Source organism: Pelodiscus sinensis, chromosome 21, assembly GCF_052426305.1.
Source record: "Pelodiscus sinensis isolate ZL-2025 chromosome 21, ASM5242630v1, whole genome shotgun sequence".
In the NCBI taxonomy this organism is placed as follows: domain Eukaryota; kingdom Metazoa; phylum Chordata; order Testudines; family Trionychidae; genus Pelodiscus; species Pelodiscus sinensis.
Window position 1 is genome coordinate 23,171,111 of NC_143072.1, and position 21,305 is coordinate 23,192,415.

At 40.9% G+C, this 21,305-nt stretch overlaps 1 protein-coding gene across 5 annotated transcripts in view; it reads left to right on the top strand.

Annotated features, from left to right (window-relative positions):
• TRIM37 (tripartite motif containing 37) overlaps positions 1-19,880 on the top strand; it is a 67,727-nt gene extending 47,847 nt beyond the window's left edge. For 3 of the 5 annotated variants that reach the window (XM_075904678.2, XM_075904677.2, XM_025179267.3), the window contains 11 exons: positions 66-278; positions 630-766; positions 1,464-1,561; positions 3,565-3,765; positions 8,445-8,756; positions 11,723-11,854; positions 12,583-12,769; positions 14,819-14,937; positions 17,209-17,361; positions 18,517-18,601; positions 19,153-19,880. In XM_075904678.2, coding sequence (XP_075760793.1) covers positions 66-278; positions 630-766; positions 1,464-1,561; positions 3,565-3,765; positions 8,445-8,756; positions 11,723-11,854; positions 12,583-12,769; positions 14,819-14,937; positions 17,209-17,361; positions 18,517-18,601; positions 19,153-19,156 — 1,641 coding nt within the window. In that variant the 3' untranslated portion in view covers positions 19,157-19,880. Of the gene's footprint in view, positions 1-65; positions 279-629; positions 767-1,463; positions 1,562-3,564; positions 3,766-8,444; positions 8,757-11,722; positions 11,855-12,582; positions 12,770-14,818; positions 14,938-17,208; positions 17,362-18,516; positions 18,606-19,152 lie in introns of those variants that run through there. The other 2 variants (XM_075904680.2, XM_089772107.1) reach the window with 2 other exon arrangements.
• Positions 19,881-21,305: the final 1,425 nt, after the last annotated feature.

Here is a 21,305-nt window from a genome sequence, read left to right on the forward strand (position 1 = left end):
GTAATTTTATTCTTAAATTTTCTTTGGCATATACTTATGTTTCTATTTTTAAATATGTATTTAAGAGACTGGCAATTGAGCTTTCCCGTACTCAAAAATCACGAGGCATGTCACCTCCAGACACTCATCTTAGCCCCCAGAATGATGATGGCCCAGAAACAAGACCAAAAAAATCTGGATCAAATCCTGAAGGATTATTTGTGGATGTTGCCACTCCAGCATTAGTGAGAGATGCCAAGGATGAGGAAGAGGAGAAAATCCAGCATGAAGATTTTAATGTAGGAATTCTCTTCTGCTCCAGTTTTTATTTCTACCCATTGTACTGTTACCAGAAAATTATAGAAGCATGTGTGTTAAATGAACTATTCTTTACAAGTGCAGAATTAGTCTGGGAAGGGATAGAGACTTTTAGGGGGTAACAGAATAATGACTTAAGAGTCTGTATGTCCAAAATGGTAGTGTCAGGCAGATATTTTATCAACTTGTGTTGCACTTTCAACTCCTAGGTAGTATTACTGACATCGGGCTTTGCTTTGTCTGTTCAGAATGTAGTCTAGGTAAAAGGATTTAAAAAAACACTTTAGATGAGAATTTCTGTACAACGGGAATTTTATGTTCTGTTACTCTAGTATGAGCTCTCGGATGGTGATCTGGATGTAGACCTTACTGGAGAAGATGAGGTAAACCACCTGGATGGCAGCAGCTCCTCTGCTAGTTCAACAGCCACTAGTAACACTGAAGAGAATGATATTGATGAAGAGACCATGTGAGTAACTGCAAAAACTTACTGAAAAAAGTTATCCTCTTGACCAGTTGTCAGTTCCCATCCGAACAGAGTCAACTTAATATATATATATCACAATGATAGAGTCTTAGATAAATGTGAGACAGATTACAGGCCTGGAAATGACACATGTAGAATGTAGTAGAAATGCAGGATGCCAGTTCTGTAAGCAGTTTTTGTCCTGGTCTAGTTACTGATTTATTTCCAGTGTGTTGACATATTCAGTTAAACATGTTGTCTTTGACCAACAATGTCATATAAGGCTCTTTTCAAGAGATTAGTTAACTCTGATTCACAATAATTTACCATGGTGATACACTGCACAAGTACAACTACTGTTCAGAACTTGAGCACTTAGACTTCAATTTTTCAGCATTTAAACAGTCTAAAGGATACTGTCAGATATACATATTTACCATACTATTAAAGATGTATATTCTTGTAATGAATATGGAAGGCTTGTGAAATCAGTTTTTAAAATTCCATATCTTGGAAATGTGTTAAATTTTTGGACTTGGTTTTATAATCAAGTGATGATGTATTTTGACTTGTTAGTACTAGTACATACTGTTTTGAAGCTACAAAATAGTAGTGGGATGTTTAGTCTTTCAGTTCAGTTGGCAAACATCATAATGCCTAATTGGAGCTGGTAGTCTGATTTGTTTTTCTTCTCATCAAGGTCTGGAGAAAATGATGTTGAATATAATAATAATAATAATATGGAGCTAGAAGAAGGAGATCTCCAGGAAGACGCTGCTGCTGCTGGGGGAGCATCAGGTACAGAAGAAAACATTCACAATAAAACTTGCAGTGATTTGTCAGGTTTCCTCCTCTGTCTTTTTTAGTATCACATCGCAAACAATATTCAGCTACATATTCTGGGTTTTTCTATTTCTGGAAATGCTGTATCATGTATTGTACACTAAGGCTGCGTCTAGACTGGCATGATTTTGTGCCAAAGCAAGTGCTTTTGTGCAAAATCTTGCTACCTGTCTACACTGGCCGTGAGTATTTGCGCAAGAACACTGACTTTGTAATGTACAAAATCAGTGGTTCTTGCGCAAATACTCTGACGCTCCCGCTCAGGGATAAGCCCTCTTGTGCAAGTATTCTTGCGCAAGAGGGCCATTGTAGAAAGCAACGTTAATTTCTTGCGCAAGAAAGCCCGATGGCTAAAATGGCCATCGGAGCTTTCTTGCGCAAGAGAGCATCTACACTGGCACGGATGCTTTTGCGCAAAAGCAAATCTTTTGCGCAAAGGCACATGCCAGTATAGACGCTGTCTTGCGCAAATACTTTTAACGGGAAAACTTTTCCGTTAAAAGTATTTGCACAAAATCATGCCAGTCTAGACGCAGCCTAATTATTGTAGGCGAGTGTCAGCTTCCCAGTGGCTAGAAGAGAAGTGGAGAGGCCTTCTACTGGACATCCTTTAAAAAAAATCTCAGTTTGAAGTTTCTCTGCGAGCCTGAATTACAAGATATTTCCATTCCAGCCAAAAGTAGACCAGCGAATGTCTCTGCTTCTGCTCTTCTGCTGTCATGATGGTTTCTGACCACCTGACACATTCCTTAAGATTTTGCTACACTGTTATTAGCTACGTTTGAATTAAGTGAGGAGCGTGAAATGTATGAATCTTTAAACGTGGAGCCAGAATGAAATTAAAATATAAATAATTAAAGAGTACTCCATAGGATCATTTTCAGCATAAAGGTGACTACAATTCAAAATCTAATATGTTTTAACCAGAATTTCTAAAATGACTGAGTCTACGTTTAAATGTATTGATGATGCCATCACCCACAGACCACACCCACCTAAAGCAGCAAAGGCCTATTAACAATCTTTAAGGAATGCCAATCTTCAAATCTTTTTGCGCTTTCTCTCTCTCTCTTTCTGTCTCTCTCGCTCTCTCTCTCTCTCTTCACTTTCAGTATCAACCTGTTGTGCTTTAGATCCAGTCTCTGTCACAACACAGGCAAATTATGCCACTCTTCAAAATATTCCTTGAGTCAGGCATTTGAGGAGCCTGACTAATTTAAGTGTGACATGAATCTGTTAAGAACTAGAGTGGAAATGGGGGTGTAATGTCTGCACAATCCAGTATTATCTAAGGTTCTCTTCACATACCATTTTAGTAGTTATTTATAAATCTTGATGCAAAGAATGTATTGACCCATTCACTTTAAAGGGAGCCTTTGTTTTTTAATTGCTAATAATGCTCTTTCACTCTGAATACTGATAATGATGTTCTTAGTCACCTGCTTTGGAAGGAAACTGATTGGGCTCTCTAGTCTAATCTCCCAGTTTGGACTCCAGACAAAGTGACTGGGTCTCAGACCCCTTATGGGACTGCTAAACACTATAAAATAAGAACATTTCACAGCTCAAAATAAGGCTTAATTGAAGAGCTCCCTAGATCAGATAAAGAAAATCCTCATTTTTGTTAGTTTTTTTTATTTTAAAAAAAACTACAACTGGATAGGAACAGTTCGTGTTCTTTGTATTTAATGAAGTCAAATTCTGTTGATTTTCCATTTTTCAGACTTAATTTTTTATCAATGTACTTTGCTTTTCTTCAGTACTTTTAGTAGCTGTACTTCTTTGTAACAAAATTGCTTTTCCTGAGGTGTTGTGGTGTATGTTTGGAGTGCTTTTAAGATTTCCATCCTTGAACTACATCAAGGGTTTATAGCTGCTCTGTTGTGAAATTCTACCATCTAACATACACAGACAAACATGGTGTCTATGTACTTATCCCATGGTATTGTGTTTTTCAGGTAGTAGCCATGGTTATGCCAATGCAAGTGGCAGATCTTCAAGGCGGAGTGGAAGTACTTTAGGCTCAGCAGCCAGCAGCAGTTTACTAGACATAGATCCCTTAATTTTAATCCATTTACTGGATCTAAAAGACAGGAATGGAGTGGAAAATCTGTGGGGTCTACAGCCACGTCCTCCTGCCTCACTTCTGCAGAACAGAGGTAAATATTGCATTTAAATACCACACTTCCATGTGTTCCTTTGACATGCCATTAGATGCACATAAAATCAGAATAATTTGTTCAAGAATAAGGATGACTATACTGGTTCAGACCAAAAGTTCATCTAGTCGAGCATTCTGTCTTCCGATGTCAGGTACTTCAGAAGAAATGAATTATCAAGTGATCCATCCTGTGGTGCATTCCTAGTTTCTAGAAAACAGAAGCTACAAACACTTCAGAGCATTATTTTGCATTCCTGCCCATCCTGGCTAAAAGCTATTGATGAACTCGTCCTATATGAATTTATTTAGTTCTTTCTTTTTCGAACCCTCTTGTAGTCTCGACCTTCACAGTATCCTGTGGCAACAATTTTCACATGTTGATTGTTGTATAAAGAAATACTTCCTTTTGTTTGTTTTAAACCTGCTGCCTACTAATTTCATTTGGTAGTCCTTAGGCCTGGTCTTATGAGAAGGAGTAAATAACATTTTCTTATTTACTTTATCCACATCAGTCATGGTTTTATAGACTTCTATCGTATGCCCATCAGCCCTTTCTTTTCCAAGCTGAAAAGCCCCAGTCTTATAAATTTGTACCTTTTCAAATTCCAGTGTATCTTTTTAGAGATAGGGCAACCAGATCTACATGCAGTATTCCAGACGTGAGTGTACTATAGATTTCTATACAGACAATATGATATTTTCTGTCTTATTTCCTAATGACTCTCAATGTCCTGTTAGCTTTTGTGACTACCATTGCACATTGAGTAGATGTTTTCAAGGAACTATCCACAATGACTCCGAAAGTTTCCATTAGCTTTGTCTGCATTACCTATCACAAAGATGGACTGGGGAAAGTCCTTGGATTCTATCAATAGTTGTTGATGTATTTTCATAATTGGTAATAGTCACTGTGTGCACCAAACCACAGAGTACTCTTTGGCTTTATAGCTGCCTTCAGATTTAGAACTGCAGATGAGTATTGAGTCCAAATCTTTCTGCATGGGGGCAGAGACAGTGTCTGTCTCTGTTTAAAGATAAGGCTGTGTATGTAAACCTGAAGAGTAAGCCTGAACGTGTACACATCTTGAGTAGCTAACTTGAGATCTATGAAGAGAGTAATTCCTTATTCTTAGTCCTCTACAGTAGTAGATTAGTGCCAGATAAATAATTGCTACTGGGAAGGATTACGATGCTGTAGACATAAACAGAACAAAACGTAATGTATACAGAGTAAGGAATGGCCATTTCATCTGTTCACTGAAAGTGGAGCTACAGGAAAGATTATGTATGGTAGTGGGGAAGCTATTTCAGGCATTTGAGGTGGCCCAGAAGATGGCACTTGAGAAAGGAGGCACAGGACACAAGTGGCAGATTAGGTGGATTGTAAAGCCAGAAAGGAAGGGTATGAGAAGCTGAGGGGAGTGATCATGATGGAGAGCTTGAAAAGTGTCAAGAAGAAGCTTGAGAAATAGTAGAGGCTGATGCAGAAACTCACAAAGGAAGAAAATGGCGGTCAGTTTCTGTGTTGATACTTATTAAATTTTCATGGAATTTGAGTTAGTGTTAGGCTGATGTGCCCTAATTTTAATTTTGTGTGAACCAAAGGAAAGATAGCAAGCTGTAAGTGTAATTGTGTCAAGCTAATTATTGTTGAAGGTCAGATGTTCCTCTCCTTAGTTAGTGAAGATCAAGTAAATTGAATCAAACCTCATACATACATTTAGCAGAGTTACCATTAGTCTGGGGCTAATTGGCACACAGCCACAATATCTTATTTTAGGTCACTTTGAAACAACCATTTGGTGACTTAATAGAGCAGAAGAGAAATAGTAGTCCATCTGGTACAGAGATACACTTTGGATAGGATGGCATTTTCATTGTCCAGCCTAAAGATAGGAGGTGAATGCTTTGAGTTTTGATGTTAACTTTCAGATTTTGTCTTGAAGTAAAATTTATGCATTGGCAAACAGAGTTGTTCAATCAGTACCTCCTGTTGCATTTCCTACTTTCAGTTTGTCTCTCTGGAAATATAAAATGGAAGTTCAGGGTTAGATCATCCCTCTTGCATGAAAACTGCATGAGGGTTCTGCTCAGTTTCCTTTGATTCTTCCATTAAAGTGATGACGCAGAGTTAGCTCAAGCCCCTGCAAAAATATAAGTAGGTTTCACCTCTCCCTCCCCAGTAACACGACCCTATGGGAGTAATACTCTCAGGAGTTTCCCTGACAAAGGCTGTACTTAAGGACTCTCTTTAAAGGGATGCTCTCCATTATAGAGGGGACTCTGCAGTAAAGCCTTTCTAATCCACTACCAAACCTGTGTAGCTTAACCACTTTCCACCAACAGAAGATATTATCTTACCTACCTTCTCTCCTGAGCTATAACAATGTACCTCCGTATTTCCTTATGGTTGGTAGGAAAATACTGTGCATCTTTCTGCCCCTGCTCTCACCAACTTCCATACCTGCTAAGGGACCATGAGCCCAGACAGATTCCTCTCCCTGTCCTTGTGCATGAGCACAGACAGATATGTATATGGAGCATCCACACACTTGCAGATCTGTGGGACGTGATCTGCTCCCTACATGTTTGTGTTCTGTAATTGCAAAAAAGTGGGAAGACTAAAACATTCTTCCAAAGAGGCTTACTTTGTACACTTTCCAAAAGTCACATGAGCTATTCAGTAGGGAGTGATGCTGAGGGTCTGTTTAGTTCTTGGGGGGGCAGGTGACCAAATTGATAGTCATGGTGGAGAAGTCCCAATTTGAATTGACCATAGAAGCTAAACTTGGCTTTCCCCAGCCCTTTCAAAATGCAGATGAGGTATATTTGGTAGGAGACTGTGTCGGGCAGGGCTACTCAACACTTATTTGCATGTATATGCAGCCACACTTAAGTTGTGGCCCTTGGCATGTGCTGTGGGTATCATTGTGCCCTCCAGGGCTTCCAAAGTTGAGTAGCCCTGGTGTAGGGGAAATCCCCTGATGCCGTTTGCACTACACCAGTTCTGCAGATAAACGAAGAAAAGGCTTTGGTCTCTGATGTGAGTTGTCTCCTTCATTAAACAGATTTGCAGAAAGTGTTTCTTCTTGGGCTAACAAGGTTTTCATAATGATGTAGAACTTGATCTAGCTTCCAAACTGCAAAGGGTACAAAGGCAATGTAGGGGCAAGTAAGTCCTATGCAGTACAGTCAGCTTTAAAAATAAAACAAACAACAAACCTGCAGATTGGCCAAAAGAAGCAGTTTGAAGTGGAGATGACCTGTAGGTAACACAATACTGTCAGGACTCCACAGGTGCTTTTCTAGACTGTGCTTTGACAAACTATAGAGACCAAGTGAAGGTGTTGAACAGATGGAATGAACGTGCCTTATTGGCAATATGATACTGTGGTGGGTAGGGTCTCTGCTTCCTTGAGCCAGTAAACTGCATTTGGTGTGGTCTTTCTTTTTGCTGAGATCTCTCAAAACTTGATTTTGTTCCTGTAGCTTGTTCAATAACCATGGTGGAATAAGACTTTTATTTCCAGAGCTTGCTGCATTTTGCCTCATAGAGACCCAAGAGCCATTGGGGTTATAGCTATGAGTCAGCTGAATTTTCAGTGAGATACACTTTCAGAATTTTGAGTAACAAATAGAAGATTTTCAAGTTGATCTAATTCTGGCTAATTAAAATAAAGGCAGCCAAGGACCTAAGGGAATTCTTTTATTTCGGATTCCTCCTCTGAAGTGACAGTTAAAGTGAAATGTTCATAAAATTATTCTTATAGCCAAGAAATGTACTTGCCATCAAACTGATGAGCAGGTGAACTCAAACCTGTCCAGAGATGTGAAAGGTTCTCTGTCACTATGACTGACACATGACTAAAGAAAAGAAAAGCACCTAGTACAAAAGAACCTGTCTCCTCTGTCCACTGCTGTCATTGAGGTGAAGAGAGCTGCTGAGAGCAGATGCCCTAAATTACTACAACCAAGGGGCTGGGAGTAGATTGTTAGATGAATTGGGCTCATTCTGCATTCGGCACTCATTTCTTTTTCACACAGAGTAACTACAAAAGGCACTGACACACGACTAGTCAGAAACCTCTTTGAGTGTGTCTGCACTATACAGATTGGTGATAGCAGTCTTGTATGGGGTGGGGAGGAGGGTCCTGGTTCATTATTATTGCATGATGTCTTTTTATTTTCAGCGGGAACAGGAAAATACTGTGCTATTCCCAATTTTAGGCAGTCTTGATCAACATTAAAATTGTTCCTTAACACAGTCCTACTTTCCTATCTCCACTGGCAATAAAAAGCAACATGAATTTTTCCTTGCCCTCCAGGGAAACAGTGCTATCACTGAGTCTTTGCTCTTACCATGTAGGCAGCCTTGTGTGTCTTGCTATGTTAAAGGGATTGTCAGTTCAAATTTGGGACAAATTTGATAAAAACTAAGCATTTACAAATCTGATATCAAAAGAAACATTCCAAGATTTTAATAAGATATTTATGGAAACAGTTTAACAAACATCTTGTAGCATTTGCAACCCAATCCTTGCAGCAGTTTGCTAGTGCATGGGAACTTGAATGTGAAACTGACTCATCTTCTACAAATCCTTCCAGTCTTAGTAATGAACGAGTTTTTAAAGAAAAAGAACATTTTTAACCTTCGTGTTTAACCTTTCTCTTGTAAAGCATCATCCTACTCTCTAAAAGACCGAGACCAGCGGAGGCACCAGGCAATGTGGCGTGTGCCACCTGACTTAAAGATGCTGAAGAGACTTAAAACTCAGATGGCTGAAGTTCGAAGCAAAATGTCTGATGTAAAAAATCAGCTGTCGGAAGTAAGAGGCAGCAACGCTGGCTCTTGTGAGGGGCAACCCAGCTTCCTCCCTAGTGACCAAGGGGCTTTGGCTGCCTGTGGAACAGAAAGCTGCAGCAAGTTACAAGAAATAGGAATGGAGTTGCTGACAAAATCATCAATTACAAGCTGTTACATAAAGAGTTGTAAGTGTGGGATGGGGGAGGGGAAGGCTTAAAGCTGTCACTTCTCTAGGTAGCAGTTGTGTAGACAGATACTGTATCTAGGTGCCTAGGAATAGAAATACTCAGCCTTTTTATAGCTTAAATTTTATAGCTGAGTTTGTTGATAGTAAACATCTTTTGAGAGAAGCAGAAACATGAAACTCGTATGTTTATTGCAGGAAATTAAATGGCTTCTCTAGAAACTGGTTCAAATGTTTTCAGCAAGCACATTGTAGTTACATCTTTGAAGCCTGCAGCAGATGATGTTTATCCAATTTCACGTTGACTTTATGGGGAGCATGAAGTTTAATCGTCTGTAAAGACAATTTTTGGTGGCAAAATGCAGATCATCTCTAACCTTTCTCAAGGTTATGGTGCATGTGATAAAACAAAGCTAAAGAATTCCAGGGTACAAGATACTAAAATGTGACTGACCTTGCAAAAATCCAAGCAATCTCATAGCGCTCCAGAAAGTGAGTGATTTCTTCTCATAACATGACGAGAGTCTCTTTCTTCATGTTTGGGTCAGCATGAATCTCGCTATAGGCACTTGTGTGAGATCAGAGTCTTTTGAATAGCAGCATCACACACGTGTCCCCTGTGCCTCTTCATGCTCCCATACAAAGTCCTACAGGCCAGGGCAGCTGCAACACTCCCTCAGTTCCCTCTTAGTGCCCAGGGTAGCAAGATGGAACCTAACAAGTGTCTGATCTGGTAGTTCTTAGCTCCAGTTAAGTTCTCAAAATTCTTCACAAATCTTCAGACTGCTTTGTATGTACTGATATAGGATCTCTGTGAACACTGTGGACACATCAGGATTGAGTACTGACTGCCAGACACTTCTGTGGGTGTGTCTAAACTACACTCCTCTGTCGGCAGAAGGATATAAATTAGACCTATCGAAAGCACAAATGAAGCGGGGATTTAAATATCCCATGCTTCATTTGCATAATGGTGTCTGCCACTTTTTTCAAAATGGGGCTTTTTGAAAAAAACAGCCGTTTAGACTGGGCATTTTCGACAGAAATGCCCCTTTTCGAAAATCCTGTACTCCTCAAAAAATGAGGAGTACAGGATCTTTTGAAATGGGGCATTTCTGTCGAAAATGCACCATCTAAACTGCTGTTTTTTTCCAAAAAGCCCCATTTTGAAAAAAAGCAGCGGCTGCCATTATGCAAATGAAGTGCAGGATATTTAAATCCCAGCTTCATTTGCACTTTCGATGTGTCTAATTTGCATCCCTCTGCCGACAGAGGGGTGTAGTTTAGACACCCCCATAATGCTCCCTTGTTGCACAAGGATTCTCAACATAGTGGATTTGAAACCTGTGGGCTCCAAGCTTGCCTATTCTGTGTAGGACTAATTCCTTTGAAAGATAGACATAGTAGGTGCCTCTTCTATTTAGGAGCATCACAAAAACTGAGTAGATGTTCTGTGTCTGTCTTTGACAAGAATGTGTAAGTCACATGGGATGGGATTGAAACGTCATCTCCTGGAGCAATCTATGAAGGCCTCTTCAGATCTGGAGGAGATGGCACAAAAGTCTGGATAGCAAACAAACAGACGTCGTCTAGCAGACAGACAGTTCCAAAGACTAGTGCAGAGAAGGTGGCACCAAGAAAAGACTTGACATCAGTACAAATGCCCTGGCACTGAATCAGATTTCACCAGTGTTGCAGAGGTTGGCACTCAGGAGACACTGATACCTCTGGTACTGAAGTCCAGCACCAAGAGGGGCCGCTCTAGAGTGGAGAAGACACTCCACATAGACCTCAGAGCTTTCAGTTAAGGCTAGACCATGAAAAGTTTCTGGAGACAAAGCCATGAACCCCTGCCCAGCTCTGAGGATTGAGGTGGTGGAGCAGCCTGTGGCACGGAGAGAGACTCCTCCAGCACCAACTCAAGGTTAGGGATCACACGTGTCAGCAATGATTCTGTAGCAGATGAGCCTCTGGATGAGCCAGGTCTGTAACCAATATCGAGGCACCTGCGGGTACCAATACAGACCTTGATTCTGAGAGCAAACCTTAAGTAAATCTGTAACGTAATTTGGGAGTTTCACTTAAATCAATTAACTGGACATTTTTCCTCCTGAAGATGTGTTTGGATTTTTCCAGAGCATTTGCTCTGTTACATTGATAAGACTAAGCCTTTCAGATGCTCTCTTCCTCTTTATGACTGTAGCTGGCTTGTCAAAAGGCTCTTTTAAGTGGATTCCACTCTGCAAGTCTACCTGTTATCAACGTCACTAGTGAACCTCTCACTTCAGTTGTCTGTGTCATCAGCCTGCCTCAGAAATGTGCTTGAACATGAAGTCTGGAAAGCAGTGATGTGGAGCAACCCTCTGGCTTTCATTAAAGACAATGCCCTTTACATGGCAGCTCGGTCTGGTGCCAAGTTTGGGAGAGCAGTACTTCTTTTTACTAATGCAGCTGTTGCTTCTTGCTCCCACCATTGATGGGAAGTCCAGATTGCCAGTCCCTGCTCACATGGGCTTTAAATTGTGAGGGAACTGAGGAAGGGTGGTGGACTACTCTGCCTGCTCTTGTTTCTGGTGTGAGAGCGTAGGAGACTTGGACTGCATGTCGTTGCTGTTGAAAAGACTCCTCAGACGTTGCTGTTGAAAAGACTCAGATCTCATATGTGTACAGGGGGTTCACACAGACAACCCCATCTCAAAGAATCAGAGTCACCGTTCCTGATCTAATCTCAGGAGCATTATTGGTTAATCAGGTGGTACGCTCCCACAACAGGAATAATACGTAATGAAAACCTTAAAGGGGCTTGAGAGCTTTGGAGAGAGGAGGACAATCTGGCAGCTCCCAAAATAAAGGGCAAGAGACCATCTAGCACCTTTGCATCAGTTAGTTCCACCTGAGGCCAGCATAAAGGTGGATGATGCAGAGATTTGTACGTTCACACATCTTTCAATTTAAATCCCTCTGCAGTCACAAATAAGAAGAGCAACTCACCCAAAGCTACTCGCTCTGGAGCAGCAGGAAGCTTGTCTCTTCGAAGAGCAATGGACTGCGGGGACAGTAATCTTTGCGCAAAGGGAGATGGTCAGACTTCCTCTGAAGGTAAATGTGGGATTGCTTTAAAAGTGCTTTGGACTGCATCAGGGGGAAAAGCTTTTTAAAAGCATATCCTTGCTCAGAGAAGTTCATGGCTTCGATGAAACTCTGTACATAAACCTGGTACTATTTTCCCCTAAACATGATTAACATTATTACACCAATACAGACCTTTGGGAACCTATTAGATTGTCTTATTGAGCCTTTGTGTCCAGCATCCATGCTTGATGTTCCTGAGACTTCCATTTTCCAACAGTAATGTGCCCATCTTTCTTAAATAGGTTCAAGACCCTAAGTTGGTGTTCGTAGTACAAGTGTGCTTGTATATCCCTAGCCCAAAATGTACAGCTTTCACCATTGCTCCCCCCGAGGTGCTGCACTAGTATAGAGAAACACCTCTGTGTTTTCTCTGTGTAGTCCAGCGACACCAACACATCTATCCCAATTCTAAAAACATTCTTATTTCTCTGTGTTAGCACACCTGTGGAATAGCTGATATGTGGGAAACTAATTTTCATAGTACGCACAAATCCAAAAGATTGATCTATACTGCAAAATCTTGTAAGTGCTTTTCTGAACCTGGGCTACCAGAAGTAGAAGCTGTAGGTGAGACACGATGTACGTTTCTGTAAAGTGCACATTAAGTGATCCTAATGACAAACTCTCTCAGATGGTGACTTGAAAATCTGAAATGTTTTGTAACTGCCAATTAGCTTCACCTTTTCTCTTCTTAGGCGGCATCGGAAACTCTAAGTCTGGCAATAGGCATGGCTCTCCCAGACCCCTGACTAACACTAATGCTCCTGAGGCATTGCCTAAGCCAGAGGAAAGAGAGTGTGAAGGCTCAGATTCTGATGCGGGCATTTCTGCTGTTAATGGCTTAACTACTGCGGAGAAGACAAGAAAAGCTGTCTCTCAGGGGTAAGTACTTTTCTCGCTAAATTATAAATGGAACATTTAAAACTGTTCAAATCAAGCCTTTTATGTATCAAAGAATGGAAATTACTTTGAAGTCATTCACATTTTTCTGCTGCTCTCTTTGGGCTTCCAGCTTTGGCCCATACATGAGTTGTATGTCCTCATTTTTCTATTTTAAAGCACTTTTGGCGGTCATAAAAGCTCAGGTTAATACTGAAACATCAGTGGTCATAGTCTGCCCAGATAGATTCACCCATTTGCAAGTCAGACTTCTGTCCGTTTTCCTAGTTTTTCCTACTTTAATATCCTGTCCAACTGGATTTTACATTATTTCCTTATATAGGATATTTCACAAGAGATGGATTCTTAATTTTTTCCCTCACTTCTCGCTTCCTCAGATCTCGCATTACCCTCTTATCAATAAACTAGGGAAATACAACCTAGATGGGGCTACTATAAGGTGGGTAACTGACTGGATAACCATTGTTAGAGAGTAGTTATTAACGGTTCACAATCCTGCTGGAAGGGCATAACAAGTGGGGCTCTGGAGCGGTCTGTTTTGGGACCGGTTCTGTTCAATATCTTAATCAGTGATTTAGATGATGGCATAGAGAGTACACTTATAAAGTTTGCAGATGATACTGAGCTGAGAGGGGGGGTTGCAAGTGCTTTGGCGGCTAGGGTCATAATTCAAAACGATCTGGACAAGCTAGAGAAATGGTCGGAGGTAAATAGGTTGAAGTTCAATAAAGACAAATGCAAAGTACTCCACTTAGGAAGGAACAATCAGTTTCACACATACAGAATGGGAAGCGACTATCTAGGAAGCAGTACTGCAGAAAGGGATCTCGGGGTCTTAGTGGACAACAAGCTAAATATGAGTCAGCTGTGTGACACTGTTGCAAAAAAAGCCAACATGATTCTGGATGCATTAACAGGAGTGTTATGAAAAAGACACGAGAGGCCATTCTTCTGCTCTACTCCGATTAGGCCTCAGTTGGAGTATTGTGTCCAGTTTTGGGCACCGCATTTCAAGAAAGATGTGGAGAAATTGGAGAAGGTCTGGAGAAGAGCAACAAGAATGATTAAAGATCTAGAGAACATGAGCTAGGAGAGAAGACAAAGAATTGGGTTTGTTAATTTGGAAAGAGAAGACTGAGAGGGGACATGATAGCGGTTTTCAAGTACCTAAAAGGGTGTTACAAGAAGGAGGGAGAAAAATTGTTCTCCTTGGCCTCTGAGGATAGGACAAGAAGCAATGAGCTTAAACTGCAGCAAAGGAGGTTCAAAGTTGGAAATTTTCAGATGCACACGAGAAGCTCTCCTGCAGCTATATTGCGTGCAGCACTAGGAGGAGAAGCTGCCCCATGGTTGGACTTACAGGAAACCCCGGCCTTACGATGGCTTGAGTTGCGACCCCTTACACTTACGACCATTTTTGTAAGTGCAGAAGGGGCTGAAACCCCGACTTACATCCTTGGCCCGCATTTACGATAGTGCCTGTCGTAAATGCGGGTTCGATTTACAACACCCCTAACTTGCAACACAATCGGTTCCTGGAGAAGCTTCGCAAGTTGGGGGCTGCCTGTACTGTTCTAGATCAGCGATGGGCAGCCTAGACTAGTGAGTGGGCCACATGCATGTCCCTCTCTCATCTCAGTGGGCTGCAAGATTGTCATAGCCAAAACAGTCTCGCTGGACAGGGTAGTTTTGTTAACTGCATTTGGGTATGTAGAACAGGTAAGAAGTATCATTTGAACTGTAGCAGCACTCTGGGATGCACATATCTCACAGTTAATATTGCATGAAATCAGCATGCAGTTTGCTTCACATGCCCTTGCTTTATGTGCGTGTCACTTTAATAATATCAGTAGGAAAAAAACTAGGCAGATAGAAACGAGCAGTCTCTGGCCACCCTGTGCATGGGCAACAGTAAATAAAATGTTTCATGGACCACACATAGAACACTGATGGGCTGTATATGGCCCACAGGTCACCCACCACTGCTCTAGGTACCAATGCTGTTTTTTCCCCCTCCTGCTCCATTTTAAGGTCAAATTCTAAAGGATGTCGTACAGAAGGATCACAACTAACTGATCTAGAGAACAGCTCAGAAACTGGGGAACTACAGGCTATTCTCTCTGAAGGCACCTCAGCAGGACAAGAGGAAGGTAAAGGCAAGATTAAAGAAAATAAATCCTCAAATACTGTAGTGACACTTGAAAATAGGGTTAGTTATCAAGGCCCAGATTTCTTGGTCAAGGTCCAGATACCAGAGAAAATAATGTAAGTCAATAAAAAAGATTTCTGGTTCTGTTCAAAATCATCTAACAGTCTGGGTTTGGCCCGCAGTTTGCCTGCTGATTTACCCCTGCTTTAAAACAAGAGTTTTTCTATAAACTGTGTACAAAAATCTGTCTACTTGGAGGGTTGCACTTGTGTTGCAATATTTGATAGCAACATTATGAATCCCAAATAAAAGGATAACTGCTCGTGTATGACAGAGGCATGATGGAATTCAGAGAGCACAGAGAAACTTTCAAGGACCTGTTGCTTAAAGTTTATATTTCTAGTTTATTTTTTTTATTTCTGGTTTCCTGTTTTCATCTTAAGACTTAACTTTAGAGATGAGGTTTGAAAAATTAGAAATTTAAAAGATGAGATTTCACACATGTTCCTACAAAAATCCAGTGAAACCTCAGTAGATATAGGGTTTATTGCCAGGGTAAGTCTGGTAGTAATTGGGACCATGTCTGCACTGGACACCTCTGAAGTCTAGTTTAAATTGGGTTTTGTGATATGCAAGGTCGACTACTTCCTTGGAAAGTCAGGAGAAATGTTGCAGCCTTGTTTCCATCCTGGAGAAAATACTGTTGACTTTCTTATTGATATTCTATGCAGAAGTGTTTTTCATATCTTGCTAAAACTCTGCTGCCTTCCACCCCTGCACTAATTTGAATTTCAATGACTGATGAATTGTAGCTCAAAGCCTATATTAAGGTGCCAGCATCCATCTCTATCTGCAGTGTGCAATATTGTGTAGGTGTTGGCATTTACAGAAGGTCTCTCAGTGACATAAGACTGAATTTCTTCTCTTAGTCACTGCAGCGTGATCATGATGTGTTCCTGCAGCTCTCTTCGTAGAGGAGGAAGCAATAATAGGAAAATGCTTTTTTTAACATCAAATATTTCATTGTTAAAACCCCAGGAAACAAATATTACAATTTATTTCCTTTCAGAGAGGGAAATATTGCAGTAGCAAAGCACCCCTCCCCCCCTTTTTTTTTTCAGGGAGCTCTGATTAGCTGAGTATTTTGAGAACTCACTCTTTCTTTGGGAGCATGTTTCACACACACAAGCAAACCTAGTTTCTCCATCTGACTTCATCTCAAGTCAGCATGTGGTGCTTGTGCATTTATACTGTTGTAATTCCAGAATGGTTTGAGAGAAAAGGAATGGCTGAAGGATTCATGTTTCCATTTTTCTTTCTTAGCTCTGCTCAAAGATGACAGTGCCTAGAATTTCACAATATAGCATCAAAGCTTTATCATGCCATTTTAATACCCCTGTCAGACCTTGGGTAAGGCGGTTGGAAGAGCACCTGGAATTGCTGTTTTCTCAGAACCATGTGCATTAAATGTTGTGATAAGATCTTTTGATAAAGGGATTTGGGCAGGGGGTGAACTTATATCAAGAGTTGTGGAATTCTTACTACCTCATTTATTTTGACCTGATTTATGGTCAACGAGTGGGAACATCTTTGCTTTGAGGGGCTGCACTGCAAAACCATTGACAGCTACTCAGTCGATCAGCTGATAATTAACCAGGCCAGATGCTATAATATCTGTGTGAATGCCTCCTGTTTGGGTGAAAGAGGCAGCTTCATTTGAGAGTAGAGTGGGATATATTTTTTAGGAAAATCATGTTGAGAGAGACCTGTGAATAAGAAAGTTAGCCTGATGGAAATATGCTGCTGCGTGGAGGAGTTGGCCTGTAAATCTGCTTAAAAGGCCATGATATGTCTTAAGACTATTAAAAAGATATTCTGACATTGGTTCATTTACATGGTGATCTGTTGGAGAATTGGTAAGAGTGGATGGCTGCTAGCTGAGGAAAAGCAGCTGAAACAGGAAGGAGAGGCAGATATAGAAGCTTATACTTACATTATTTAGCTGAATTTTTATAAGATTGTGCCTTTGAATTAAGTCTCCATTGACTGAAAACAGAATGAGAACTTAATTAAAACACTTCCCCTAATATGTTCTGCTCTTGGTCCCACGGGACTTTGGTTAAATACGTTTAGCTCTGAATGTACACACTGCTCAGTTTCTCTTGTTCTCCTGACACCCCCGAGAAGTTGACATTGGGAAGAAAGAAAGGAAGCTGAGAACTTTGTGGATACAGGAATCTTATTGCTGTAAGTGGTTCTTTGCTCTCTGCAGGTGGGCTGTGTCAGAAGCACGTCCTTCACCTCCTGCCGGGCATGAGCAGTGAAAGTGACATTGAATGCGATACAGAAAATGAAGAGCAGGAGGATGCCATATCCACCTCAGATGTGTTTAATCATGCCTTCGATGTCCAGCCCTCAAGTGAAGGTAGAACACTGTTACGTTGAGCAATCAGAGGGCACCTTTCCAAATGCTTCTCCAACAGGGGTCTTAGCTCTTGTGAAGGAAGGACATTATTTGGGGCCAAGTTACTGCCAAACTTGTTCAAATGTTAGTGCCAAGTGAAGGCATCCAAATATTATCAGTCGTTGTTTGAAATCTCATTTTAAAGAGCTAAAGAAAGAGGGAGTGACATTTTCCTAACACTGAGACCTCAGACAGGACTAAGCTCTGAGCTGCCCCAGTAGTAGTAGAAGTCGCCTTGCTTGCATTATTTCAAAGTGAGCTTGATTAAGCACCAAAGGATAGACTAAATGACCTAACAGGTTTCTTTCATCTCTAATTTGACCCCGTCTAAGGTTGAAAGCCACAGCACAAATGTGAGATCATGGGTATGGTGTAGCATGCAGAGAGCATCTGCTGAGGACTGCAGGTCCTATGGTCACTGCAGAGCTGTAGTACCAGAGGGAGTTGGAAGAGGCATGGATGGAGCCTGTGGCTTCAGATTCACCATCCCTGTTGCTACTTTGGAGAGTATAGTAGCAGCCAGCATGTAGGCTGTAGGAAGGACACTCCATGTAAAATCTGACTTGCTTGGACAGGATTTGTCTCCAGTTATGTAAATTCTCCATTTTCATGTAGAAAGTAATAGTAAATAAGCTAGTGGTAAACAAAGTGTCCCCTAGTAATGAGTTTGTATCTTAATTGACGGTAAATTGCCTTTGAATACTTCAGCTCAGTTTTGTGAAAATGTACAAAATTTCTTCAAGGGTACTTGTAAAACAGTTTCATGATTGCTAAATGTAAATACGTTTGGGTAATGATTTGGAATAAATGCCAACGATGAGATCAATATCTTATTTTGAATTAGTAGTTTACTGCAGAACATTGAATGTTATAATGCTAAGTCATAGCACAATTGAAACCACCACCAATTTTTACTCAACCATCATAGTTTTAAAATTGTGGAGCAGACTAATTCAGAGCAAAGGTTTCAACTTTGTATCTCTCTCTCCACATGTTAAGAATGGAATCTTAAACTCTCAAAGAACTGCTGATTAAAAATCTCTAATGAGATTAGATCTATAAATTTAACAGGTTTGGGGGCTTTGTCTTTAAGGGTACTGTATCATTGTTTTTCAGTTCTAGAGCTGTGTTCAGTATTTTCTGAAGGTGATCATATAGGCCCTGAAGACCTCAACTTCGGTAACGGAGAGGAAAACACAAGGTAATTGCTAAATTAAGAGCATTGACTTAATAGCAGTTAATTTGACCCAAGTCTTACTGTAATCTGGTTTAATATTTCTTGACTCAGCAAAAAATTATCTGTATTTGATCTCTGTGCTGACACCCTCACCTGAAATACTCAAATATGATGCAATTTGCTCCCTGTAGTGCTCATTTACATGAAGGATATGAAGATGGAAGGGTGTTATGTAACAACTAATATAATAAAACTTGTAAATACGTCCCACTTTCCTATCGCTGCTGAAAGTAGATGAGATCCTGCTCCATTTCCTTAATTTACTTAAATTGTCAAGACCTGGTAACTAATTTACTTTGTCCTTAATGCAATTGCTAGAGGTTATATAGCATCAAGGCAGGACTGACTGCACCCTCTCCATCTCCTTTTCTGGTTGTTAATTTAGTATTTATGTACTTATATTGGGAATTGTTAGATTTAAGCACCTGAAATCCCTACTAAGCCACTTAATTTATAATAGTAGTAGCACTATTAACTTTTAATGACTGAGATTGCATCTGTCTCTCTTGGACTAGGTAGAGCCAGGTTTGTTGACTGCAGAAGACTTTGAAGAGTTGGATTAACACTAGCCTGCTTGTGTCCCTGAGAAGAGGCACACTTCATAATGCTGATTTAGTCCATCTATTTTTCTGGTAGGATGTGCACGCACTCCATTGTGCTGAATATAAAATATTATGTGGCTCTTCCATGGCTTTCAAAAACCTGTCAATAGGGCAAGTTGCCCTATGAAGAACCTTAGCAAGACTGTATTCTTCATGGCTTTGGCAGGTTCAAATGCAGATTCTGAACAAAAGTGCTAGGTCCTTGTTCTCATTTGTCTCATTATACGATTGATATAGCAGAGAAGGTGGAAGAATATCTTTCCCTTTTTATGAATAATGGTATGAAAGTGATGTTTTGTATAGCAATAAGCTATTTAGTTAGGGTAAGTGGCCTGCACAAGAGTTAGTTTGTATTTTCCTTCAGTCTCTAATTTGGACCAACTGAGAAGATTGGTTGTTGCCAAACTTTTTACCACTGTGCATTGCATTTGAGCAGCTAAAATGTTGTGTGAAGCTACAATGAAAGCTGAGTAACTGGCAGGTGAAAGCATGAATAAGTGTATAAATGTTGTCTCATCTGACTCTACTTGCTGAAACATTCATTTTGTATGTGATCTTCCCCAGTGTTTGAGTGCATACAAATCATAATTTAGTTTAAAACTGTTTGCACTTTTTGTTAATAAAATGAACATTTGAAATACCGTGTGAGATTATTTTGTAGGGGCAGATATAATTGCAGATGCCAGTGCAAGAGAAATATGCCTGTGTTAAGTTCGTGTTCAGGCGTGGTTGGTTTTTTTAAACCTACATCCTCCTGGTGCTGAACCAATATGTCCAGGCCATGCTATGCTCCAGATAAAATGCCATGTGATTTTCACAACCAACAGTCCTTAGACACGCCATGAATCAAATACCCACCCTCCATTCCTTAAATTCCACTTTTCAGGCTGTGCTGTAATCATTTTCTTGAGCTTTACTTTAGTGTATTATCAGTTGTGTATCCGTGTTCTAGGCTGGCTTAAATACAATACACAGATAATAGACTGTATGATATGGAGAGAAGCATTCTGTTGAATGTTAGCCTTAGTTCAGAGGTGGGCAATAATTTGATAAATGGTCAAGGGCTGCATTTTTATATGGAGGAGACACGGGTTGTGGGATGGAGGCTGGGCACAGAAGGGAACTTGGGCTAGGGAATGAAGGTGCAGGAGAGTATTCTGCCTCATGGGAGGGATGTAGGAGCAGGTGCAGGGTTTGGTGGCCTGGAACAGAGATTTGGGGTGCAGGAGGAGATGGGGTCCCAGGGACAGGCTGTGGCTAGAAGGTGATTACCTAGGTGGCTCCTGGCCAGCAGCCCAGTGGGACCCTCAGGCAGGCTCTCTGCCTGCCAGCAGCCCCATACCACTCAAATTAGCTGACTGCTTCATGTGGCTCTCTGCTGCCATGTGCTAAGAGTGAAAGGGTGAGGGAGGAGGCTTCTGGCCAATAGGAGCTAAGAGACTGTGCTGGGGATAGAGGCAGTACATAAAGCCTCCTCCCTTCCACTCCATCCCCACCCTGCGTGGTACAGGAAGCCACAAGAAGCAGCCAGCCACTCTGAGGGGTGTGCAACTACTCCATGCCTGAGGATCATGGCAGGGCAAGCCACGGCCAGATTAAAAAACTTAGATCCAGCCCATGGGCCATATCTTGTCTGTCCCTGCCTTAGCGTAAGTGCTTTTAAATTCATGTTACGGTGTATTTGATTTATCTCTTTCACTGGTTTTGCTGTAAATTGCTTCCCATCCTAGCGTGCTCCAAGCGGATTAAGGCACGTGAGAGTGGAGGTGATAAAGTGTCTCAGGTAGGTCTTCAGTTATTCCAGTATTTCAGAAGCCCATAAACTTTGTTCTCTGTGTTCTACTAATGTCAGTTTTCTCCTAGTTTAACAGCTATTGTGTTGCTGCTTTTATGGATCCAAACCATTGGATCTGTATTCCTGTGCTTATGTGTCAAAGAGCTGAAGCCCTTGTGAACATCTCCCAAGTCCTGAACCCCTTTTCCTGCTTGATAATTTAGAAATGAGAAGCAGCCGATTATTATAAAATATAGCATTTAGGGCAACCTTTCGACTAGATTCTAGAAGA